General features: G+C 39.4%; 1 protein-coding gene across 5 annotated transcripts; it reads left to right on the forward strand.

Annotated features, from left to right (window-relative positions):
• The first annotated feature begins 586 nt into the window (after window positions 1-586).
• LOC110502264 (nucleolysin TIAR) lies at window positions 587-22,700 on the forward strand. Of its 5 annotated transcripts, none has more exons than XM_036959757.1 (13): window positions 590-796; window positions 6,117-6,213; window positions 8,074-8,223; window positions 14,855-14,909; window positions 15,401-15,488; window positions 18,911-18,986; window positions 19,324-19,432; window positions 19,526-19,621; window positions 19,768-19,852; window positions 20,400-20,523; window positions 20,650-20,807; window positions 21,210-21,248; window positions 21,346-22,700. In XM_036959757.1, the coding sequence occupies exons 1-13, from the start codon at window positions 768-770 to the stop codon at window positions 21,464-21,466; spliced, it is 1,227 nt and encodes a 408-aa protein (XP_036815652.1). In that variant the 5' UTR covers window positions 590-767; the 3' UTR covers window positions 21,467-22,700. The 5 variants fall into 5 exon arrangements, with proteins under 5 accessions (XP_036815656.1, XP_036815652.1, XP_036815653.1 ...); XM_036959759.1 differs by lacking the exon at window positions 590-796 and adding an exon at window positions 1,880-2,004; XM_036959760.1 differs by lacking the exon at window positions 590-796 and adding an exon at window positions 2,400-2,418.
• The last annotated feature ends 748 nt before the right edge of the window (window positions 22,701-23,448 follow it).

The following is a 23,448-nucleotide window of genomic DNA, read 5'->3' on the forward strand; positions in this document are numbered from 1 at the left end:
GTTTGGCCAGTGTGGGCTGTCATTGTAAATAAGAATTTGTTCTTAACTGACTTGCCTAATTACATTTAATTAAAAAAAAAACATTTTTAAAAAGCTGATTGAGAAAATGCCAAAGATGTCATCAAGGCAAAAAAGAATCTCAAATATAAAATATATTTGTTTAAGATTCCATGTGTTATTTCATAGTTTTGATGTCTTCACTATTATTCTACAATTTTGAAAATAGTTCAAATAAAGAATGAGTTGAATGAGTAGTTCAAACGTTTGACTGTCACTGTGTATATATATAGGACATCAAATACTGTAAAATCAGCAGGGAATGAGCTCAAAGTAGTTTTAATTTAGAAAATCTATTCCCAGGTATTCCCATACATAGAGGTTTATGTGATCGTATCCCACTGTAAGGTATGAAACGGTTCTGTTTTTGTCAAATAGCCTAACGTACTATATCTGTTTGGGATTCTTGCTGTCAATTTGCAGTGTATGCTACTATTTTTAACTACGTTCCCGCTGCATCATTTGTGAGTGTTTACTGTTGCCTTGTTTTCTTCTAGTGCTGACTCAACTTTATTTTTCACTCCCAGTCCCTCTGTAGGCGACATGCGCATGTGCATCAATCAGCTTCCTGGCTCTCCGGTTTGCGCCATTTTCTTTCTCTTAGCTAGCTAGTTTAGATAACGTAGAAATAAATTGATTTAGGCCCTCTTCTTATTTAATTCAGCACACCCAGTTCGTTAGTCGACATTTATGCCAATCGATTTCTGAACATGGAAGACGAATGCCACCCCAAAACCCTGTAAGTAGTCAACACAACAGTCACGACGTTGCCAAGTTAGCTTGCTAATGTTAGTTAGCTATCGACCTCAACAGCTTCCTCATTTCAACCTCTCACTCATCGGCATACTGTTTCTCTCCAAGTGAAACAAAGGTTACAGAACTATCAAGTAGGCTGACCAAACTATATACATTAACTTATGCAATAATATATTGCATGACACATCAGCTAGTTAGAGCTACTTAGCTAGCAAGCTATTGGTATCTTCTTAACTAGCTATCTTCATGTTGAAATGTCCCAATCCTGGCTGGTCTAAGCTGAGGTCGGCACGCTCAACTTCGTTCTTATATCGAGAACGGAGTTGAACGTTCCTCAGCTTGGCTGGCTTTGGATAACGTTAGCTGTCAGCGAGGTGCTTTTAAACATTTCAAAATAAAAGTCCTGCACGTACGTCATATGTGGACAATAAGTGAATCATTTGTGGTGGACTTTTATTTTGACATGAGGTAAACAGAGGAAGTGAGTCTCCAACAGACTCACGTTTCAATCTGTTTTAATAATACGATCCTTTAAATATCTCAAATTCCCCCGTTATAATGATCAACCTTCCTGCCCGCCAACGCAGTATATTAATGGAATTGTATTTAACTTCTGGCTTCCCATAGACTGGTTTCGTCCAACCTAATACATTTGAAAGCAAAGCTAATGTATGTAAATCTCCCCGCAACAACGAATTGTTTTTAGCAACGCAGGTGTATTTACTGTTGACTAACCCCATTCCGTACAAACTTGCTCAAACGAGGCAGCAATGAAAACAAATGGGACTGTGTTGGCGTCAAAATCTGGGGTGCGAACTATGTTTCTATTCATGCGTTGATTGACATGGTAATTGCCCGATTGTATTGGAGATAAGTTGAAAAAACGGAATCCTCTGACGCTGTACATTAAATTGTGAAGTCTCATGACATAACATACAGCACGCATAATGCAAATCATTCTGTGTCGTACAGTCTCTCCACCTGGTGTAGCTCTTCTCTCTTCAATTACAAATAAGAAAGGGTACTTAGTACCAACACCTAGTCAATTGTACAACTGAATGTATTCATTTTTTGCGTCATCACTGTAAGTCAACATGACTCCCAAAAGCTGCGACAGCCGCTGTTTACTTCTGAAGATAACTTTAGCGCCGCCCTAAAAACGATTCATATTCGACACAAATCTTCAAATAGGTATGTAATTACATTTTATATAAACTCTTTATAGTGTTTTATTTACAGTTTAGAGGTGATAAGTTGGACAGATAAGCCATAGGGTGAAAAAATCAGTTTCCCACATCTCCCCCTTTCACACAGTAGGTTTCGCTTCCTCTCCCGTCATTTAAAAAAAGACCAGACGGAGCTCATTGCCTTCTTCAATCATGCAGAGACGTGCAGCATGAAGTTCTCTTCATTAATTTCGCTGGATAGGGGAGAAATTGTGCTTTACAATGGTATTCATATTACAGTTGACCTGGAAGTATTACTTTTTTTAGGCACTAAAATAAGGTCAATTGTGCGTTACAGCACAATGTACAAAAGTTTGTCAGCTAATTATGCGTACATTGGTGTCAAGTGATGCCTTCCCCTTGTCTCCATACTGAAGTGGTGAGGTGAAAGTGTGTTATTTGAAATTAATTATCTAATGTTAGGTAGTATAAACTCAAGTAGATATGTTAGCTAGCTACAGCTGTAACTATGTTACTTTGGTTAGTCTAGCTAGCTATAATAAATAATTAGGCTTTAATTCATTGCAAACAGAGTGCCTTGGTCCTCCTTGTTTAACCTATTTAGGTCTTAATTGTTAACAGCTGGTGCGCAATCTCTAATTATGTAAGTCTCAAGGTTCTGCTTGCAGGAGTTAGAATACCTCATGATAGACAGCTAAGAAAAATTTCGATAAACTCTCTTGGTAAATAGTATTTACCAAGAGTTTTCATCAAAAAAATTCTTAGCTGTCTATTTACCACCACAAACCAATGTTGGCACTAAGACCCGCACTCAATGAGCTGTATAGAGTACCAGTGTATGAGTCATAATACCCATAAAACCTAGTGGTCAAACAGGGAAATGGTTCCAATAATTTTTCCACCATTAATTTTTCCCATAGGGGATTTTAGAAACATTTTAAAATAAGGGCTGTGTTTCATGTAGGCTTACCCTGGCGTGACGTTTTGATAACCATGTAACTCTATCTAGGACAAGGTGACTTATCAATATATTCGGAAACGCTAATGTGACTATCATAAAGAACTACAAATGCCATGATGATCTGAACGAGACTGCCAAATTGAGGCAATGGTAAGAATCTCTGGATGAACTATCTAATGTTAGCTAAATGTAGTAATTAATAAATTGGCTACATTCATTTAAATAAAAAATTCTGTGAACTGTCTTATGCAAGTTTTCAATTGACACAATACCTGTTAGCAAAGGTGTCAGCTAGAGATGACGTGCAGGTTTTGCATGATGTCTACTTTGATGCTTATTAGAATTTTCGAATCTGAGAGTAAATAGAGCCGAATATATTGATAAAACTCACCTTGTCCGAAAGAGATTTACATGGTTATCAACACGTCACTTCAGGGTACGCCTACTTGAAACGCAGCCCTTATCTTAAGTGTTTCTAAAATCCCTTATGGGGAAAATGATTGGAACCATTTCCCTGTTTGACCACTAGCTTTAAATGGTATTATGGCACCTCCACTGAGGGACTCAGTATGGCCATAACCATAAGAAAACAAAAACATTTTCACCCAGAGGCGGCGCTCCTAGTGGTCGGTGGCTTTAAGGCAGGAAAACTGAAATCCATTTGACCTCATTTCTACCAGCATGTCACCTGTGCAGGTGGAACAACTCTAGATCATCTTTATTCTACATACAAAGCTCACCCTCAGTCCCTCACCCTGCATTTGGCAAATCTGACCATAACTTCATCCTCCTGATTCCTGCTTACAAGCAAAAACTGAAACAGGAAGTACCAATGACGTGCTCAATACGGAAGTGGATGTTAAAGGAAAAATCCACCCAAAACCACTAATTCCTATCATTTACAGTGTTACATAACACTAATATGTAAGAACAATATTTTTTTGAACAAATGTTTTATTTTGTTGTTATAATAAAGTTAAAAAACGTGTTTTAAAAAAAAAAACGTTTTAAAAATCATTGTGGAAATCTGTTGCAGCTCAATTCGATTGCAAAACCCACAATGCACTGTGTTCTCTATGGGCTGGCTGGCTAGCACGTTAGGTGGCTAGCAAGTTAGATAGCTAGCTAGCCAATGTACGACTGTTTGCTCACGGACGACTGTGTGAGCACGCTTTCCATAGCCGATGTGAGTAAGACCTTTTAAACAGGTTAACATTCATTCACAAGGCTTCAGGACCAGCTGATTACCAGGACACCTACTCAGAACATGCGCTGACCAGCTGGCAATCTTCATCGCTGACATTTTTTACCTCTCCCTGACCCAGTCTGTAATACCTACATGTTTCAAGCAGACCAGCATAGTCACTGTGCCCAAGAATGCCAAGGTAACCTGTCTAAATTCACCTGTAGCCATGAAATGCTTGGAAAGGCTGGTCATGGCTCACATCAACACCATCATCCCAGACACCTTGGACCCACTCCAATTCGCATACCACCTCAATAGATTCACCTGGACAACAGGAACACCTACATGAGAATGCTGTTCATTGACTACAGCTCAGCATTCAACACCATAGTGCCCTCCAAGCTCATGACTAGGCTAAGGACCCTGGGATTGAACACCTCCCTCTGCAACTGGTTCCTGGACTTCTTGATGGGCCGCCACCAGGTGGTGAGGGTAAGCAACAACACATCCGCCATGCTGACCCTGAACACGGGGGCCCCTCAGGGGTCTGTGCGTAGTCCCCTCCTGTACTCCTTGTTCACCCACGACTGTGTGACCGCCACTACTCCAACACAACGGTGGTAGGCCTGATCACCGACAACAATGAGATAGCTTACAGGGATGAGGTCAGAAACCTGGCAGTGTGGTTCCAAAAACCTCTCCCTCAACGTCAGCAAGACAAAGGAACTGATCGTGCACTACAGAGGGCAGAGCACTCCCCCATCCACATCGACAGGGCTGTAGTGGAGCAGTTAGAGTTCCTCGGTGTCCACATCACTAAGGAATAATCATGGTCCACACACACCAACACAGTTGTGAAGAGGGCACGACAACGCTGTGTCCTCCTCAGGAGGCTGAAAAGATTTGGCATGGGCCCTCAGATCCTCAAAGTTCTACAGCTGCACCATTTAGAGCATCTTGACTGGCTGCATCACCGCTTGGTATGACAACTGCTTTCCATCTGACCGCAAAGCGCTACAAAGGGTAGTGCGTACGGCCCAGTACATCACTGAGGCCAAGCTCCCTGCCATCCAGGACCTCGATACCAGGCGGTGTCAGAGGAAGGCCCTAAAAATGTTCAGAGTCCAGCCACCCAAGTCATAGACTGTTCTCTCTGCTACTGCACGGCAAGCGGTACCGATGCACCAAGTCAGGACCTTACAGGACCCTAAACTGCTTCCACCCCCAAACCAATGAGACTGCTAAGTAATTCATCCGGGTAGCTATTGGTTAACTATTTAACTACCTGCATTAACTCATCACATACACTGCTGTTACTGTTTATTATCTATTCAGTTGCCTAGTCACTTTATCACTATCTATATGTACAAATCTACCTCAACTACTTCGTACCTCTGCACGTCGACTCGGTAATGGTACCCTGTGTATATAGCCAAGTTATCGTTACTCATTGTGTATTTATTCCTCGTGTTATTATTTTTCTATTATTTCTCATTTTCGTCTCTACATTGTTGGGAAGGGTCCATAAGCATTTCACTTTTAGTCTACACCTGTTGTTTACATAGCATGTGACTGATACAATTTGAAATAACTATTTCAGTCTACATTTATTTCAGATCTAGAGGCTATACAGACCTATAGGCTGAACTTTAAAATGCATATTCAGACCTTTTGCCTTTGGGGGTGCTCTATTGCTAAAAGGGGTCTCCTAGGCCTAGAGCCGAAAGTCCCCTAAATGGACAGAATTCTTTTCCAGATATGTCCTCATTGTACAGACAGGGCCATGCCTTCCCACAACCATTAACAAAGGCAGATTTGTCTGCCTAAAACTAAAGATTCATGAGATATTATTCCATAAATAACATTCAAAGTGACATTTTAAGCAACTAAACTTCCATAGTGTAGCCTATCCTTAAATCATCAGCTTCCAACCTTCTAAGATCACTAATTTACCCCATCCTTTTCCTAGGTATGTTGGTAACCTGTCCAGAGATGTAACAGAAATTTTGATTCTTCAGCTGTTCACCCAAATTGGACCTTGCAAAAGTTGTAAAATGATAACTGAGGTAAGATGTATTCTGCTCTATTAACTTTGATGATTTATGGAGACAATTATTTTATTGGATTATGTACTAAGTCTAGGAATTCAAGTCTGTATACAGGGTACCTACTATGGTTAACCTTTGACTGTAACAACTGTCATTAGCTAGGTTTCCATCCAATTGGTGACAGATTTTCATGCAAAAATCTGCATAAAGAAAAGGTATGCATTTCCCACCAGTGGTGTGTTTCCACCAAATAGAGTTGTTGTGGAGAAAAATCAGTGCTTGATGACTTAGCGCACACAATATCCTTTTTCGCTTAAGTTTTCATGTACTGAATAAAATCTAAATTTCAATGTGTTTCCATTGCATTTTCAACTACCAATAGTTTTGTGGGGGAAAAAAATCTGTTAAATAGTGCCTGCTCTGGTCTTGGCACATGCACTCTAGCCAACAGCTCGCAGATACAGTGCGGGTAGGCTAGTCTACATGAGATTATTATGGATAACATGTTGACTAGACCGCATGCGTGTGTGCGTCCGCATGTTGATTTTGTCCAGAAGCGTTCAGGGCACGCAGATTAAAATATCAAAACAAAAAGAAAAAAAAATATTTGTCAAATGGCAGTCAATCATGATGTCACCAGAATAAGACCCTTGGAAAGGAGCATCAAGCTCATCAGCGTTTACGTCAATTTCAATGGTATGACTTTACTCTGATAAATACAGTGGATGGAAACGTGGTTATGGCACATACCAGTTTTTCACATAATTGGGTCCCATTTTCCATAAAATTTTAATGTTGCCTTTGTTCTTATTTTTTACTTAAAACTGATTACATTTCCATCATGTTGATAAACACACCATAATCTAGAGGCAAAGAAACGCACACCTTTTTAGGCGAGGTGCTGGCTAGCGGAGTGGAACACGTAAAAAAAATAAAGGAGAGCCACACTCTAGGAGCTCAGATGCAAAAATATTTATGTCCAACGTTTCGACATACAAGCTGTCTTCATCAGGGTATAATGACAAACACTGCGGGATGACTCATTTATATAGTGTCAAAAGACACACGTGTCTGTAATCATGGCCGGGTGTGGCCTGATATCATTGGTTAATTCTCATATATTAAAATAGCATACAAAAAACATAAATGGATAACGTATGATCATAGATACAATTTGGCTACATAAGCCTACAAAACATTTACAATAGCAAAATCACAATAATCACATGAATGGCTTCAGATCAAATTGTATCTATGATCATACTCTATCCATTTGTTTTTTTGTATGCTATTTTAATATGGTCTACCATGGGATGCTGATGTAATGGCCTGTAGTGGACCTGTCCTCGAGTCTCTCAACTTCTCCAGCATAGCTGGGTGAGACGGTATAGGCTTCCATCCATATGAACTAGATGACATTCTTTGGTTTGATCTCTTTTTTTTTTTTTCCTGAATGTCTTGTTTAGTCAGATATATCAGGAGATATTTACTAATCTTAAAGTGGGTGTTTTCTGTTTCTGATACTTTTCTCTCCCCTTTAGTAAATGTATGATTAGGCCTTTTTCAAGGCCTCTACTATTATAGTGGGTTTTATCTAGATGTGCAATGAATGCAATCAGATCACATATATTTTTTATTTTTTTATTTTTTATGTACAGAACAGCCTTTAGGTTAGCCTTTGGCATATCTGTCCCAAAGAGGAAAGCTAGGGTTATTGAATCCCAGCCTTTTAAACAATGTTACATATTGCAAGACAATGTTGATGATACATGGTAATCCCCCTAGTAGAGTTACATGGTTACTCAATTCTTGCCGTTGTATTCCAAATAATGTTATATGTTTGGCAATAATATACTCTCCCAACTTTTTTTCCCTCAGCAACCCGATAGCAGGAGGATGAACTCTTCTGTCGGATTTTCTGTTTTGCAGCAGTCAAGCAATGACCCGTATTGCTTTGTGGAGTTCTTTGAACATAGAGATGCTGCTGCTGCCCTAGCAGCCATGAACGGGAGGAAGATATTGGGAAAGGTAATTTTTCCATTCAAATGTAGTACTCTGTGTGGAGGCAGTTTTCTTGCTAAGAAGTGCTGGTTATAACTAGGGTTGAATGGCAGGAACCCAATTACTGAGATTTACCGGGATTTACCGCACAACACCACTCCCTTTTCCCCGGGATAAATAACTGCAAGAAACCGGTAGATTATTTATAAAGGATGGCGTGAAATGGAACTGTTAAATTACGTGCCATGTCTAAATCGAGATTGCATGTAGACGTATCAGCTCATCATGGTAACTTTTGTTCTTGTGACAGGTAGGCCTACATTTTCTGCAGCATAGCCTATGCTACAGTAATATAAAGACAGAGTGTGTGTCTAATTTACCCATCTCTATCTGGCTTTTGTGGGTCACCTTGTTTTTTAATTGTGAAGATAAAAAAACATTTTATTTCAGCTGCAGAGTTTTTAAACAGCCTGTCACTCGAATGTCATTGCCATAAATTAGTGCACGTGCAAGCACTCTTCTCAGTCTCTCTCCCTCTATCAACTCCATTCAAATTGCATCCAAATAGATCATCCTGTTCTAGATTGCTATATAGCCCTATATATAGATAGTCCTAGCCTACCTCTTTCAGGTAATACATTCAATGCAGTATCAGCCTTATATTTAGCTAGTTAATGATGGGTTGTGCATAATAAGCTTTTAACTTGTAATCTCTGTGTGTGCATATTGCGCAAGAGACCTGTGCTCCGCTGGCCTCTCCTTAAAAACGCTCCTTAGCTCTTGTAGTCCCATGCAGGAAAAGCTAGACTAGAATAGCTTGCTGGACATACTTCTTTTGAGCATTTTTTTATACCAATAGACTATTTGAAGAGGGACGCAAGCTCTTTTTTGCTGAATGTTAAATACAGCAGCCAATAGAACTCACGGGTAGTTTGAAAGAAGAGCGAATGTGCAATGGCGGTAGGCTATAGCAGTTATTTATTCATACCCATGACCATTCTTGAAGAGAAGTGAAAGCCTTCTGCATCTAATTCTAGACCTATATTATTCAAGGATGTCATTAGAATGATGAAGACAAGGACAACAAAACTTATTTCATTTAACTTTTGAAAGCGAGGAAGGAATGAAGCAACAATAGAGAGTTTTTAAGGAGGTAGGCTAATAACAGGGGAAATATTATGAAAGGTATATAGAGTGCATTCGGAAAGTATTCAGACTCCTTGACATTTTCCACATTTTGTTACGTTCCAGCCTTATTCTAAAATGAATTAAATAAAACTATTTCCTCAGCAATCTACACACAATACCCCATGATGACGAAGCGAAAGCAGATTTTTAGACATTTTTGCTAGAGTTTAAAATCAAAACTGAAATACCTTATTTACATAAGTATTCAGACCCTTTGCTATGAGACTCGAAGTTGAGCTCTGGTGCATCCTGTTTCCATTGATCATCCTTGAGATGTTTCTACTACTTGATTGGAGTCCACCTGTGGTAAATACAATTTATTGGACAAGATTTGGAAATGCAAACGCCTGTCTATACAAGGTCCCACAGTTGACAGTGCATGTCAGAGCAAAAACCAAGCCATGAGGTTGAAGGAATTGTCCGTAGAGCTCCAAGACAGGTTTGTGTCGAGGCACAGATCTGGGGAAGGGTACCAAAACATTTCTGCAGCATTGAAGGTCTACCAAGAACACAGTGGCCTCCATCATTCTTAAATGGAAGAAGTATGTAACCACCAAGACTCTTCCTAGATCTGGCAGCCCGGGCAGACTGAGCAATCGGGGGAGAAGGGCCTTGGTCAAGGGGGTGACCAAGAACCCGATGGTCACTCTGACAGAGATCCAGAGTTCCTCTGTGGAGATGTGAGAACCTTCCAGAAGGACAACCATCTCTGCAGCAATCCACCAATCAGGCCATTATAGTAGAGTGAAGCCAGACGAAGCCACTCCTCAGTAAAAGGCACCTGACAGCCTGCTTGGAGTTTGCCAAAAGGCACCTAAAGACTCAGACCATGAGAAACAAGATTCTCTGGTCTGATGAAACCAAGATTGAACTCTTTGGCCTGAATGCCAAGCGTCACGTTTGGAGGAAACCTGGCACCATCCCTACAGTGAAGCATGGTGTTGGCTGCATCATGCTGTGGGGGCATTTTTTTTCAGCGGCAGGGACTGGGAGACTAGTCAGGATCCAGGCAAAGATGAATGGAGAAAAGTACAGAGGGATCCTTGATAAAAACCTGCTCCAGAGTGCTCTCAGGCCCTCAGACTGTGGCGAAGGTTCACCTTCCAACAGGACAATGACACTAAGCACACAGTTAAGACAACGCAGAAGTAGAAGAAGAAGTCTCTGAATGTGGCCCAGCTAGGACTTGTACCTGATCGAACATCTCTGGAGAGACTTGAAAATAGCTGTGCAGCAACTCTCCCCATCCAACTTGACAGAGCTTGAGAGGATCTGCAGAGAAGAATGGGAGAAACTCTCCAAATACAGGTGTGCCAAGCTTGTAGCATCATACTCATGAAGACTCAAGACCGTAATTGCCGCCAAAAGGTGCTTTAACAAAGTACTGAGTAAAGTCTAAATACTTATGTTAATGTGATATCAGTTTTTTCATATATATATATATATATACACAGTGGGGCAAAAAAAGTATTTAGTCAGCCACCAATTGTGCAAGTTCTCCCACTTAAAAAAATGAGAGAGGCCTGTAATTTTCATCATAGGTACACTTCAACTATGACAGACAAAATGAGGAAAAGAAATCCAGAAAAATCACATTGTAGGATTTTTAATGCATTTTTTTGCAAATTATGGTGGAAAATAAGTATTTGGTCACCTACAAACAAGCAAGATTTCTGGCTCTCACAGACCTGTAACTTCTTCTTTAAGAGGCTCCTCTGTCCTCCACTCGTTACCTATATTAATGGCACCTGTTTGAACTTGTTATTAGTATAAAAGACACCTGTCCACAACCTCAAACAGTCACATTCCAAACTCCACTATGGCCAAGACCAAAGAGCTGTCAAAGGACACCAGAAACAAAATTGTAGACCTGCACCAGGCTGGGAAGACTGAATCTGCAATAGGTAAGCAGCTTGGTTTGAAGAAATCAACTGTGGGAGCAATTATTAGGAAATGGAAGACATACAAGACCACTGATAATCTCCCTCGATCTGGGGCTCCACGCAAGATCTCACCCTGTGGGGTCAAAATGATTACAAGAGCAAAAATTCCAGAACCACACGGTTGGACCTAGTGAATGACCTGCAGAGAGCTGGGACCAAAGTAACAAAGCCTACCATCAGTAACACACTACGCCGCCAGGGACTCAAATCCTGCAGTGCCAGACGTGTCCCCCTGCTTAAGCCAGTACATGTCCAGGCCTGTTTGAAGTTTGCTAGAGAGCATTTGGATGATCCAGAAGAAGATTGGGAGAATGTCATATGGTCAGATGAAACCAAAATATAACTTTTTGGTAAAAACTCAACTTGTCGTGTTTGGAGGACAAAGAATGCTGAGTTGCATCCAAAGAACACCATACCTACTGTGAAGCATGGGGGTGGAAACATCATGCTTTGGGGCTGTTTTTCTGCAAAGGGACCAGGACGACTGATCCGTGTAAAAGAAAGAATGAATGGGGCCATGTATCGTGAGATTTTGAGTGACAACCTCCTTCCATCAGCAAGGGCATTGAAGATGAAACGTGGCTGGGTCTTTCCGCATGACAATGATCCCAAACACACCGCCCGGGGAACGAAGGAGTGGCTTCGTAAGAAGCATTTCAAGGTCCTGGAGTGGCCTAGCCAGTCTCCAGATCTCAACCCCATAGAAAATCTTTGGAGGGAGTTGAAAGTCTGTGTTGCCCAGCAACAGCCCCAAAACATCACTGCTCTAGAGGAGATCTGCATGGAGGAATGGGCCAAAATACCAGCAACAGTGTGTGAAAACCTTGTGAAGACTTACAGAAAACGTTTGACCTCTGTCATTACCAACAAAGGGTATATAACAAAATATTGAGAAACTTTTGTTATTGACCAAATACTTATTTTCCACCATAATTTGCAAATAAATTAATTAAAAATCCTACAATGTGATTTTCTGATTTTTTTTTTTCTCATTTTGTCTGTCATATTTGAAGTGTACCTATGATGAAAATTACAGGCCTCTCATCTTTTTAAGTGGGAGAACTTGCACAATTGGTGGCTGACTAAATACTTTTTTGCCCCACTGTATATACACATTTGCAAACATTTCTAAAAACGTGTTGTTGCTTTGTCATTATGGGGTAATGTGTGTAGATTGAGGCAAAACAACAATTTAATAAATGTTAAGGCTGTAACGTAACAAAATGTGGAAAAAGTCTAGGGGTCTGAATACTCTCCGAATGCACTGTATATGCGTCAGCCTAATAACTATGCAAATGGTCCCTAATATAAAAAATATAAAAATACGGAAGCCTATACCTATGCTGCACTAGAATCATATGTTTTCTTCTGCATTATCATGGTTTGAACGAGGTGCATAATTTCAGTCCATATAATACAATAAATTCACACTCAAAAAGATTAGCCTACTGGAGCTAGTTTAATTTATTTACACGAGAGCATATAGCTAACGACGTCTATGGGCTTTTATGTTTTTCTGTCGTGCGTAATGTGTAGTAGCCTGTATCATGTATAGTTGAAGTCGGAAGTTTACATACACTTAGGTTGGAGTCATTAACTCGCTTTTCAACCACTCCACAAATTTCTTGTTAACAAACTATAGTTTTGGAAAGTTGGTTAGGACATCTACTTTGCGCATGACATAAGTAATTTTTCCAACAATTGTTTACAGACAGATTATTTCACTTATAATTCACTTTATCACAATTCCAGTGGGTCAGAAGTTTACATACGCTAAGTTGACTGTGCCTTTAAACAGCTTGGACATTTCCAGAAAATTATGTCATGGCTTTAGATCGGCTTATTGACATCATTTGAATCAATTGGAGGTGTACTTGTGGATGTATTTCAAGGCCAAACTCAGTGCCTCTTTGCTTGACATCATGGGAAAATCAAAAGAAATCAGACAAGACCTCAGAAAAAGATTGTAGACCTCCACACGTCTGGTTCATCCTTGGGAGCAATTTCCAAATGCCTGAAGGTACCACGTTCATCTGTACAAACAATAGTATGCAAGTATAAATACCATGGGACCTTTGCAGCCGTCACATCGCTCAGGAAGGAGACGCGTTCTGTATCCTAGAGATGAACATACTTTGGTGCGAAAAGTGCAAATCAATCCCAGAACAACAACAAAGGACCTTGTGAAGATGCTGGAGGAAACGGGTACAAAAGTATCTAAATCCACAGTAAAATTAGTCTTATTCCGACATAACCCGAATGGCCGCTCAGCAAGGAAGAAGCCACTGTTACAAAACCGCCATTAAAAAATCCAAACTACGTGGGGACATGGGGACAAAGATCGTACTTTTTGGAGAAATGTCCTCTCGTCTGATGAACCAAAAATATAACTGTTTTGGCCGTAATAACCATTGTTATGTTTGGAGGAAAAGGGGGGAAGCTTGCAAGCCAAAGAACACCATCCCAACCATGAAGCGCGGGGGTGGCAGCATCATGTTGTGGGGGTGCTTTGCTGCAGGAGGGACTGGTGCGCTTCATAAAATAGATAATTTTCCTTCATGATTCTATGTGGATATATTGAAGCAACATCCCAAGACATCAGTCAGGAAATTAAAGCTTGGTTGCAAATGGGTCTTCCAAATAGACAATGACAAAATGGCTTAAGGACAACAAAGTCCAGGTATTGAAGTGGCCATCACTAAGCCCGGACCTCAATCCTATAGAAAACTTGTGGGCAGAACTGAAAAGGCGTGTGCGAGCAAGGAGGCCTACAAACCTGACTCAGTTACACCAGCCCTGTCAGGAGGAATGGGCCAAAATTCACCCAACTTATTGTGGGAAGCTTGTGGAAGGCTACCCAAAACTTTTGACCCAAGTTAAACAATTTAAAGGCAATGCTACCAAATACTAATTGAGTGTATGTAAACTTCTGACCCACTGGGAATGTATTGAAAGAAATAAAAGCTTAAATAAATTACACTCTACTATTATTCTGACGTTTTCGCATTCTTAAAATAAAGTGGGGATCCTAACTGACCTAAGACAGGGAATTTTTACTAGGATTAAATGTCAGGAATTGTGAAAAACTGCGTGTAAATGTATTTGGCCAAGTTGTATGTAAACTTCCGACTTCAACTGTATATATTGGAAAACTGCACAATCATTTGGGCATTTTTGGGCTTGGGCTCATTCAATATCGTTAATGTAGGGATCATAAAATGTATTTAATATGTGGCTCATCAGGCGCAGGTAGCATCAGGTTAGAATGTTCTTGCTGATCAAAGCTCTAATCAAATCCAGACATATTTATATGCCTTATAATGCTTTTGAATGACACTTCCGGTTTTGGCTGGAAACACGGTCACCTGGGAGAAAAGTGATTTATTCTCAGGATGGAACATCTGTGAAATACCGGAATAATATTCAACCCTAGTTGTAAAACCTTTCACAGTTGCTTTAAGGGACATGGAATGAATGTCTTTGCTCCACTTACGTTTCATTGTTCTGTGAACTGTTTTTTTCTTCAGGAGGTCAAAGTAAATTGGGCAACCACTCCAAGTAGCCAGAAGAAAGACACATCTAGTAAGTGTTTTACATTTGAACCTTTTCATCTATTACTACAAAGGCAGTAAAAAATAATAAAAACAATTCTAAATGCACTCGCACATCTGAGCTATCTTTGTTTATTTTTTCTCAGTAAAAAAAATCTATAAGATTTATTGTCACATACACCGGATAAGTGCAGTGAAATTTAGTAGTACGGTGACATACGTGTTTAGTGGGTGTAGCGAAATGCTTGTGCTTCTAGCTCCGACAGTGCAGTAATATCTAACAAATACATAACATATACACACATCTAAGTAAAGGAATGGAATTAAGAATATATAAATATAAGGACAAGCAACGCTTTAAATGCCTTGTTCAAGGATACATTGACAGATTTTCGACGTTGTCGGCTCGGGTATTCGAACCAGCGACCTTTCAGTTACTGGCCCACCGCTCTAACTGCTAGGCTACCTGCCACCCAGTAGCTACATTAGAGAATAATAGTTATTCTGTCTTGATAATTTCAGATCACTTCCATGTATTTGTTGGAGACCTGAGCCCTGAGATCACCACTGAGGATATCAAAGCTGCATTTGCACCTTTTGGGAAAATCTCGTAAGTTGCTTTGTGTTTTAAGCTTGTCGGATTTAGTATGTTGTATCCAGACTTGACATCTCCTGGAAATTGGTTTTCTCTGTTATTTTTCGAATCATTCAAGTAACTTTAGAGATCTTCTCATAATGAATGTGTTTGTAAGAGGTCCATGAACAGAATAGATGTGTAACCACATACAGTATATACGGTGCACTCGGAAAGTATTCAGACCCCTTGACTTTTTCTACGTTTTGTTACATTACAGCCTTATTTTAAAATGTATTAAATAGTTTCTCCCCCCCTCATCAATCTACACACAATTCCCCACAATGACAAAGCAAAAACAGTTATTTTATTTAATAAATGTGCAAAAATTTAAAAATAACTGAAATATATAACATTTACTTAAGTATTGCTTTACCTAGTACTCTGTTGAAGTACTTTTGGCAGCGATTACAGCCTCGAATCTTCTTGGATATGACGCTACAAGCTTGGCACAACTGTATTTGGGGAGTTTCTCCCATTCTTCTCTGCAGATCCTCTCAAGCGCTGGGAGGTTGGAAGGGGAGAGTTGCTGCACAGCTATTTTCAGGTCTCTAGAGTTCAAGTCCTCTGGCTGGGCCACTCAAGGACATTCAGAGACTTTGTCCCTAAGCCACTCCTGCGTTGTCTTGGCTGTGTGCTTAGCATCGTTATCCTGTTGGAAGGTGAACCTTTGCCCCAGTCTGAGGTCCCGAATGCTCTGGAGCAGGTTTTCATCAAGGATCTCTCTGTACTGAAAAACATCCCCATATCATGATACTGCCACCACCATGCTTCACTGTAGGGATCGTGCCAGGTTTCCTCCAGACATGACACTTGGCATTCAGGGCAAAAAGTTCAATCTTGGTTTCATGAGACCAGAGAATCTTGTTTCTCATGGTCTGAGAGTCCTTTAGGTGCCTTTTGACAAACTCCAAGTGGGCTATCATGTGCCTTTTACCGAGGAGTGGCGGCCAGCTCTAGGAAGAGTCTTGGTGGTTTCAAACTTCTTCCATTTAAGAATGATGTAGGCCACAGGGTTCTTGGGGACTTTCAATGTTGCATAAATTCTTTGGTACCCTTCCCCAGATCTGTGCCACAACACAATCCTGTCTCGGAGCTATTTGGACAATTCCATCGACCCCTTGGGGTGATTTTTTGCTCTGACATGCACTGTCAGCTGTTGGACCTTTATTATAGACAGGTGTGTGCCTTTCCAAGTCATGTCCAATCAATAGAATTTACCACAGGTGGACTCCAAGTTGAAGAAACATCTTAAGGATGATCAATTGAAACAGGATGTACCTGAGCTCAATTTAGAGTCTTAACAGCAAAGGGTCTGAATACTTATGTAAATAAGATATTTCTGTTTTATTTGTAATACATTTGTAATACATCTTGTTTTTGCTTTGTCATTATGGGGTATTGTGTATAGGTTGAGGACATTTTTTTTCTTTAGTCCATTATAGAATAAGGCTGTAACATAACAACATTTGGAAAAAGTCAAGGGGTCTGAATACTTTCCGAATGTGTGGTATACTGTAAATGTAATTTCTTTGATTATTGGTTGAAATAACATTTTAAAGCACATCACACCCAGTCTTGATACATACATCTCTATCCCTGTTTTGATCATTTGTGAAAAGCAGGATGACAGAACAAGTGACAAATTATTTTCAATTGTAATTCGTTGACTAAAACCCCACTAATTTCACAACTCAACTATTTTCACTGACAACATTGAATGTCAGCTTTCTGTTTTCCCCTCGTGCTTTTTTGATAAATGTAGGAAATGGTAAGTTGTTTGCTATGTCAAATATAAGATTGCAGGTCAAGCTTTGTATGTGTAACCCTGAAAAGCATTCAGCCTTTCAGTAGTTGTGAGTCTCAGTTAAGTAATAGCGTTCTGGTTATTTTTACAGAAATGCTCATAGGATTGGACAGGAGCTTGAAGTCTAACAGCAAGGAACTGTGCACACTGGAAACTCAGATGTAGACTTTTTCTCTATTTATTCTATTCCTCTCTTTTTGTGTTTTTGTATTAACATGACCTAGTTTAGTATAACAAACTCCAATATTCAATACATATACTTAAAGATTTGTGTAAAACTGATTCTGGTTTGTTAATGTTGATAGTTTTTATGCTCCTTTCCTAAAAATCTGAAAATGTTTTCAAATTTGCAGCTCACCAAACTCCATAATGGTGGTAAAGAATTTACCAGGAAAAATAAAGAAATCTGTTAACAGGCCATGTATGCCATTTTAATTCCTTTTTTCTCTTTGATATTTATATATATTTATATTGGTAGGATGAGCACCATCAGCAGATATTAGGAATGCATGGTAGTCCATAAGAAGTGTTGTGGATTATAATGTGGCACTGTTTGACAGGGAACCCTTAACTGAAAATGAATCTGGAGAAAGAAGCAGTTAAACTATCAGTGTAGGTTGCATTTGTTTGTACTTGTTTTTGTTTTCAAATGCTGCCTTTTTATCAGTAATCAGTTGAGGGTTTTTAAGGTAGTTAAAGGTGCTTGAATAGTGTTTTACAGTATTACTTACTGTACCTGCCAGTGTTGTGATTGGCTGGGATATCATTCTGTTGATTTCTCCCGCCGGAACAGCATCTGTCGTCAAAATGGGAAAGCTGTTCTGACTATGTGGCATTGTTATCTAGTGGAAATCGCTCTGTCCTTTCCTGGTTGCAAAAATTCTACACTGTTCGCAAAATTACAGTTTAAGTGAGAAAACTAGCACTGAATAGTGTAGGAAATCATTGTACCATCTGAATTGCTGTGTATTTATCTTTTCAATAACATAATGTTATTTTTTTATTCTGCTGTTTGAAGCTGGTGGACCAAAACTGAAACGGTTACAGCTTCAAACAGCTGTAAAAACGGTATTTATTGTTTTTGAAAATATATTTCACAGCGATTTAGATTGCAAAATGATTCCCTACACTATTCAGTGCTTGTTTTCTCACATAAACTGAAGTTAAGTGAACAGTGTAGAATTTTTGCAACCAGGAAAGGACAGAGCGATTTCCACTAGATAACAATGCCACATAGTCAGAACAGCTTTCCCATTTTGACGACAGATGCTGTTCCGGCGGGAGAAATCAAGACTATCACAGCCAATCACAACACTGGCAGGTACAGTAAGTAATACTGTAAAACACTATCATTACACTGTTAATGCAGATATATTATGGCAGATATATTATGGACCTTTTCTGAAATTACAATGCAAAAATTTAAACAAATCCTATGTGTAGCACCTTTAAGATATTTATTGGGATTTTAGGGGACAATGTAGTCGATTCGAAGTTCAGTGTGTGTGTGTGTGTGTGTGTGGTTCCTTTTAATTTATGCATGTTATACAGTGGTGCAATGGTCTGATGCTATTGTCTTGTGTCCTTCCAGGGATGCTCGTGTTGTGAAGGACATGACTACAGCGAAATCTAAGGGGTATGGATTTGTGTCCTTCTATAACAAACTGGTAAGGCTCCGGTGCAGGAACACAAGATGAAGGTTATTTCTATTTCTGTTTACTATTTTCTATTTTCACTAGATTTGATCTTAAGATAATTTTAAAGTTTTATAAATAAGTACACTGTAAATGCACATTTTGTGTGCTCTGTTGGTTTATTTTGTAACTTAAGTACAAGTTGTAGTTTATTTGATAATTATTCCTGTTGAATATATATTATTTTCCATCGTTTAGTATGCAAAACATGTTTTAAATGACATAATAATAATAGCACATAGTTTATAGAATATGTATAGAACAATGTAGAATCTGGAGAGGAAACGTTGTCTTTTGTTTTAAACAACAGGATGCAGAGAATGCCATTGTGCACATGGGGGGACAGTGGTTAGGGGGACGCCAGATAAGGACCAACTGGGCAACTCGCAAGCCACCCGCCCCAAAGAATGTGCAAGACAGTAAGTATGAGTGAGATAAGACTGTGTTGCTTTAATAGAGTTGAAAAGGGAGTTATGAGGCTGATATTTATCTCCTTTGTATATTTACACCAGATGGCTCGAAGCAGCTGAGGTTTGAAGATGTAGTGAACCAATCCAGTCCCCAGAACTGCACCGTGTACTGTGGAGGAATCCAGTCCGGACTATCAGGCAAGTTAATTTAAACATGAAAAGTTACACTCAGACTGTTTAGAATCAATCTTTAGATGTTCCCAACAAATAGAGTTTGGGGAAACAAAGACTGGGTTGGCAGACAAAGGTGGATGATTGTTTCATTGAAATCTTTTTCCTTGCAGAGCATCTCATGCGACAGACATTTTCACCCTTTGGACAAATCATGGAAATAAGAGTTTTCCCAGAGAAAGGTTACTCTTTCATCAGGTACCGTTTTATTCTGAGCAAAGATTCCCTATTTTATTTATGTACAACACTATGTATTGCCTCATTCTGCCTGTAGATGGCAGTACCGGTATATGACTCAATAATAAATCTTCTAATACTACACCAAAAGCCCCCAATAATAATGTCTACTGTAGAATCCAATCAGATTTATTTGTGGAAGTAGTTAAATGGTTTTATTACATCCTTTTTTGGTTATGCTTTATAATAATTTGGATATTATTATTATTATTATATATCCTTATAAATTATTTTAAGCATGTTTTAAATGGTATAAATGCTCATGAATGAAATATTAATTTATGAATAGTATGTACACTCTTTATAAATAGTTTGTTTATTCATAAGTTATTACAGTGTGTTTTCCTATGATTGATATTCTTGAAACGGTACTTATTCCTTAACACTGTCAACCATAAAAAAACAAATTCCTCTCATGTTGCACATTTTTTATTTTACACTGTGATTGCAGTGCTGAATTACTTTTCTTGACCACCGTTTCTTGTCGACATTTGTGTTCTTCTGACAGGTTTTCCTCCCATGAAAGTGCTGCCCATGCAATTGTTTCTGTAAATGGAACATCCATCGAATGCCACATAGTGAAGTGCTACTGGGGCAAAGAATCCCCCGACATGGCCAAAAGCGTACCACAGGTAGGACACAAGTATCTTTAATTGAGACACTGCTCAATTAAAATATTGACATTTCCAAGTGCACATTTTTTTCTCTTTACTCACCCAGAAAATTATTGGATTATGATCAATTGTATCTTTAAACAGATGGAGTATGGTCAGGGTCAGTGGGGACAATGGAGCCAAATGTATGGGAGCCCCCAGGCCCAGCAGTATGGACAACAGTACATGGCAAATGGTTGGCAAGTGCCCTCTTATGGAGTGTCTTATGGACAGTCTTGGAATCAGCAAGGATTTGGTGTAGAGTAAGTATAAACTAATTACTCAGATCATGCACATTGTGAAATGCTCTTGAAATGATAATTATTTCCTTAGTATCCATACTCGTTCAGTTGTTTGCAGCACTTGTTCATTAGGGAGCTCTGTTCTTTTTTCAGACTATACTGTAGGCTTCCTGGTGTGATTGCACAAAAGAGGCTCACATTGCTGGTTACATTCAGAACATTTTTATCAAGACTGTTTGCTTTCCTCAACAGTATCTATTTAACATTTCAACACCATTACTACTTTTCTGTCAACAATATTCTCCTTTACCACAGTTTCATGTTGACATTTGCAAGCATAGGCCTTATATCCAGTGTCATTGGCGAACCTGGTGAAATGGTTTGACTCCAGAGCTACACTAAACTATGAGATCTTGTTCACAGGGACTCCATTCTGGCTGCAGCAGCACAGAACCTTTCAAGGTGACAAATGCAATCAGTGTTTTATAGCCCAAAGCTTTCACTTACCAGCCTCTGTGTCATTCCTTGACCCATACTGTGGTTGTCTTCTCTCTTGCAGACAGTCCCAGTCCCCAGCCTGGGTTGGAGGGTTTGGATCCCCGGCACCGTCCCAGCCCCAGACCGGTCCTGTGATGCCCAACCAGGGAAACTTCAACATGGCTGGCTACCAGACACAGTGAGCAGGCTCTCACTCATATCAATAACACAGGCATGTCACCAATTCAGAATTAGTGGACTTTCAATTAGGAGAAGATAAAGAAATTAGCATTGTAATCTAATCATCTGGAGAGATTGTGTTAAAGCAGAGAAGATCAGGAACAATAGCTTAACTCTCAGATATATGAGGAAGCAAATGTTATTTATAAAGACAAGTAGTGAGGGGGGGGGGGGGGGGGGGGTTATTGGCTGAAGTTATGTACAAATTAAATGTCAACAGGTGGTTGAAACCAAACTTGGACTGAATTTTCATGCTTTTATATAGGGGATATCTTTAAAAAATTAAATAAAATAAAAAAATATGAGTTTTTGTTTACTACTTAATGTAGCCTAAAATGGACTTAAAAGGTCATTTGAATACCCTAGTTTGTCACAGGACATTGCATAGGAACATAAAGCTCTTTAAATGGTTAGTTTCTCCCCATCAACTCTGATTGTGCGTTTGCTGATTTTAAATCACTTTCTGAACTTTTGACAGATGTGAGTAAACACATTTTCAGTCTCCTGTTTTAAGAAGCACTTTTAGGGTTCACATGTTAGCTGTAAATCTTCGAATGAGTATGGATTTGCGTGCCATTATGTATATTTACATTTTATTTGCTTCACTGTCTTTATCTCTTGACATTGTACTAGCCGAATTTCTTGAAAATGCGTGTAAATCTGTATGTTATTATTTGATTATACCTGTAAATGTCACTTATAAAGGAAAAGGGTCAGGAAGGCCAAACATTTATATAACCCTCAACCTGATTTTAAAATAAGGATTTCCAAGCATGTACTCTTTAGTAACACAGGACCTCCACAAACCTAATTCTGTATATACTGTAGATGGGTGTGCAATGCAGGGCTGACATATTGAATATATTCAATATAATTTACAAAGAAGCCTTAATTTAAATGTCAGTTACGTCACCATTCATTATTTTACTCACTGAAGCCCTGTTAGAAACCTGAACTCTAGATTTTAGAACTGATGTTGTGTGCCATTTTCAGCTAATAGCAGGCGACGAGGAGTTAACATTTCCTGGAAACATTGAGGGTGTATTGCACGTTTTTGAAAATGTATTATCTTGGTTGCTCAAAGTATTGAATGTAAATGGCAGAATTGTTTTAATGATGAATAAAGCTCAGCGATTGACAAAATTCCCTTTTCAATGTAAAAGGGTCTCAATAAAAATGATTATTGGAAGAAAATAAGCTGATCCCCCGTCTTGTTTGTGTTCGGTGCATTTACTGTAACTACTACAAGTCTTGAGCTGTTTGCCTAAATGGGGAGTAAATATTGTAAAGCTAATGTTTTATAACAATTTATGAATTACACTACTCAAAATACTACATATTACTTGATGCTTAAACTGTACAATTTAATATATGAATAATTAAAATGACCTGTGATCCTTAAAATAGCCAAATGCTCCTTTTGAAACAATACAATTTCTAGTGAAAAGAAAGGGTTGGACACCTTTTAACATAAAACCTAATTATTAGTCACTAGTCCAATGGTTTTGAAGACAATGCAGTTTTCCAAACTCGCGTTCCCCACTCTGGTCCTTGAGTAACCCCAAGGCCCCAACAACACATTTGTTGTAGCCCCAGACAAAAATCACCTAATTCAACTTGTCAAGAGCTTGATGATTAGTTGACAAGTAGAATCAGTTGCGCTTGTCTGGTGCCACAACAAAAATATAATGTTGGGTGTACTTGAGTACCAAAGTTGGGAAACAGACGTTGAATCCAGTACCCCCCCCCCCCCCCCCCCCCCCCCCCCCCCCCCCCCCCCCCCCCCCCCCCCCCCCCTACCAACTCTCTTGGGAGGGCCCTCTGTTGTCACGTGTTGCTGAAGAAACCCAGAGGGTGACTTTCAGAGCGTGACAATGGGATTGATAAACTCATCAACATCGGGACACACTCCTGACTTGAATGATGCAATTCATGTTCATTTTTA

The sequence above is a fragment of the Oncorhynchus mykiss genome, chromosome 23 (assembly GCF_013265735.2).
Source record: "Oncorhynchus mykiss isolate Arlee chromosome 23, USDA_OmykA_1.1, whole genome shotgun sequence".
Lineage (NCBI taxonomy): Eukaryota > Metazoa > Chordata > Actinopteri > Salmoniformes > Salmonidae > Oncorhynchus > Oncorhynchus mykiss.

Bases quoted from the DNA above. Each gene is read 5' to 3' on its own strand.
- LOC110502264 (XM_036959757.1), top strand. From the start codon at position 768: ATGGAAGACGAATGCCACCCCAAAACCCT. The intron at 19,433-19,525 runs GTAAGTATGAGT...TATTTACACCAG, and splicing joins CCCAAAGAATGTGCAAGACA to ATGGCTCGAAGCAGCTGAGG. The intron at 20,808-21,209 runs GTAAGTATAAAC...TCTTGTTCACAG, and splicing joins CAGCAAGGATTTGGTGTAGA to GGACTCCATTCTGGCTGCAG.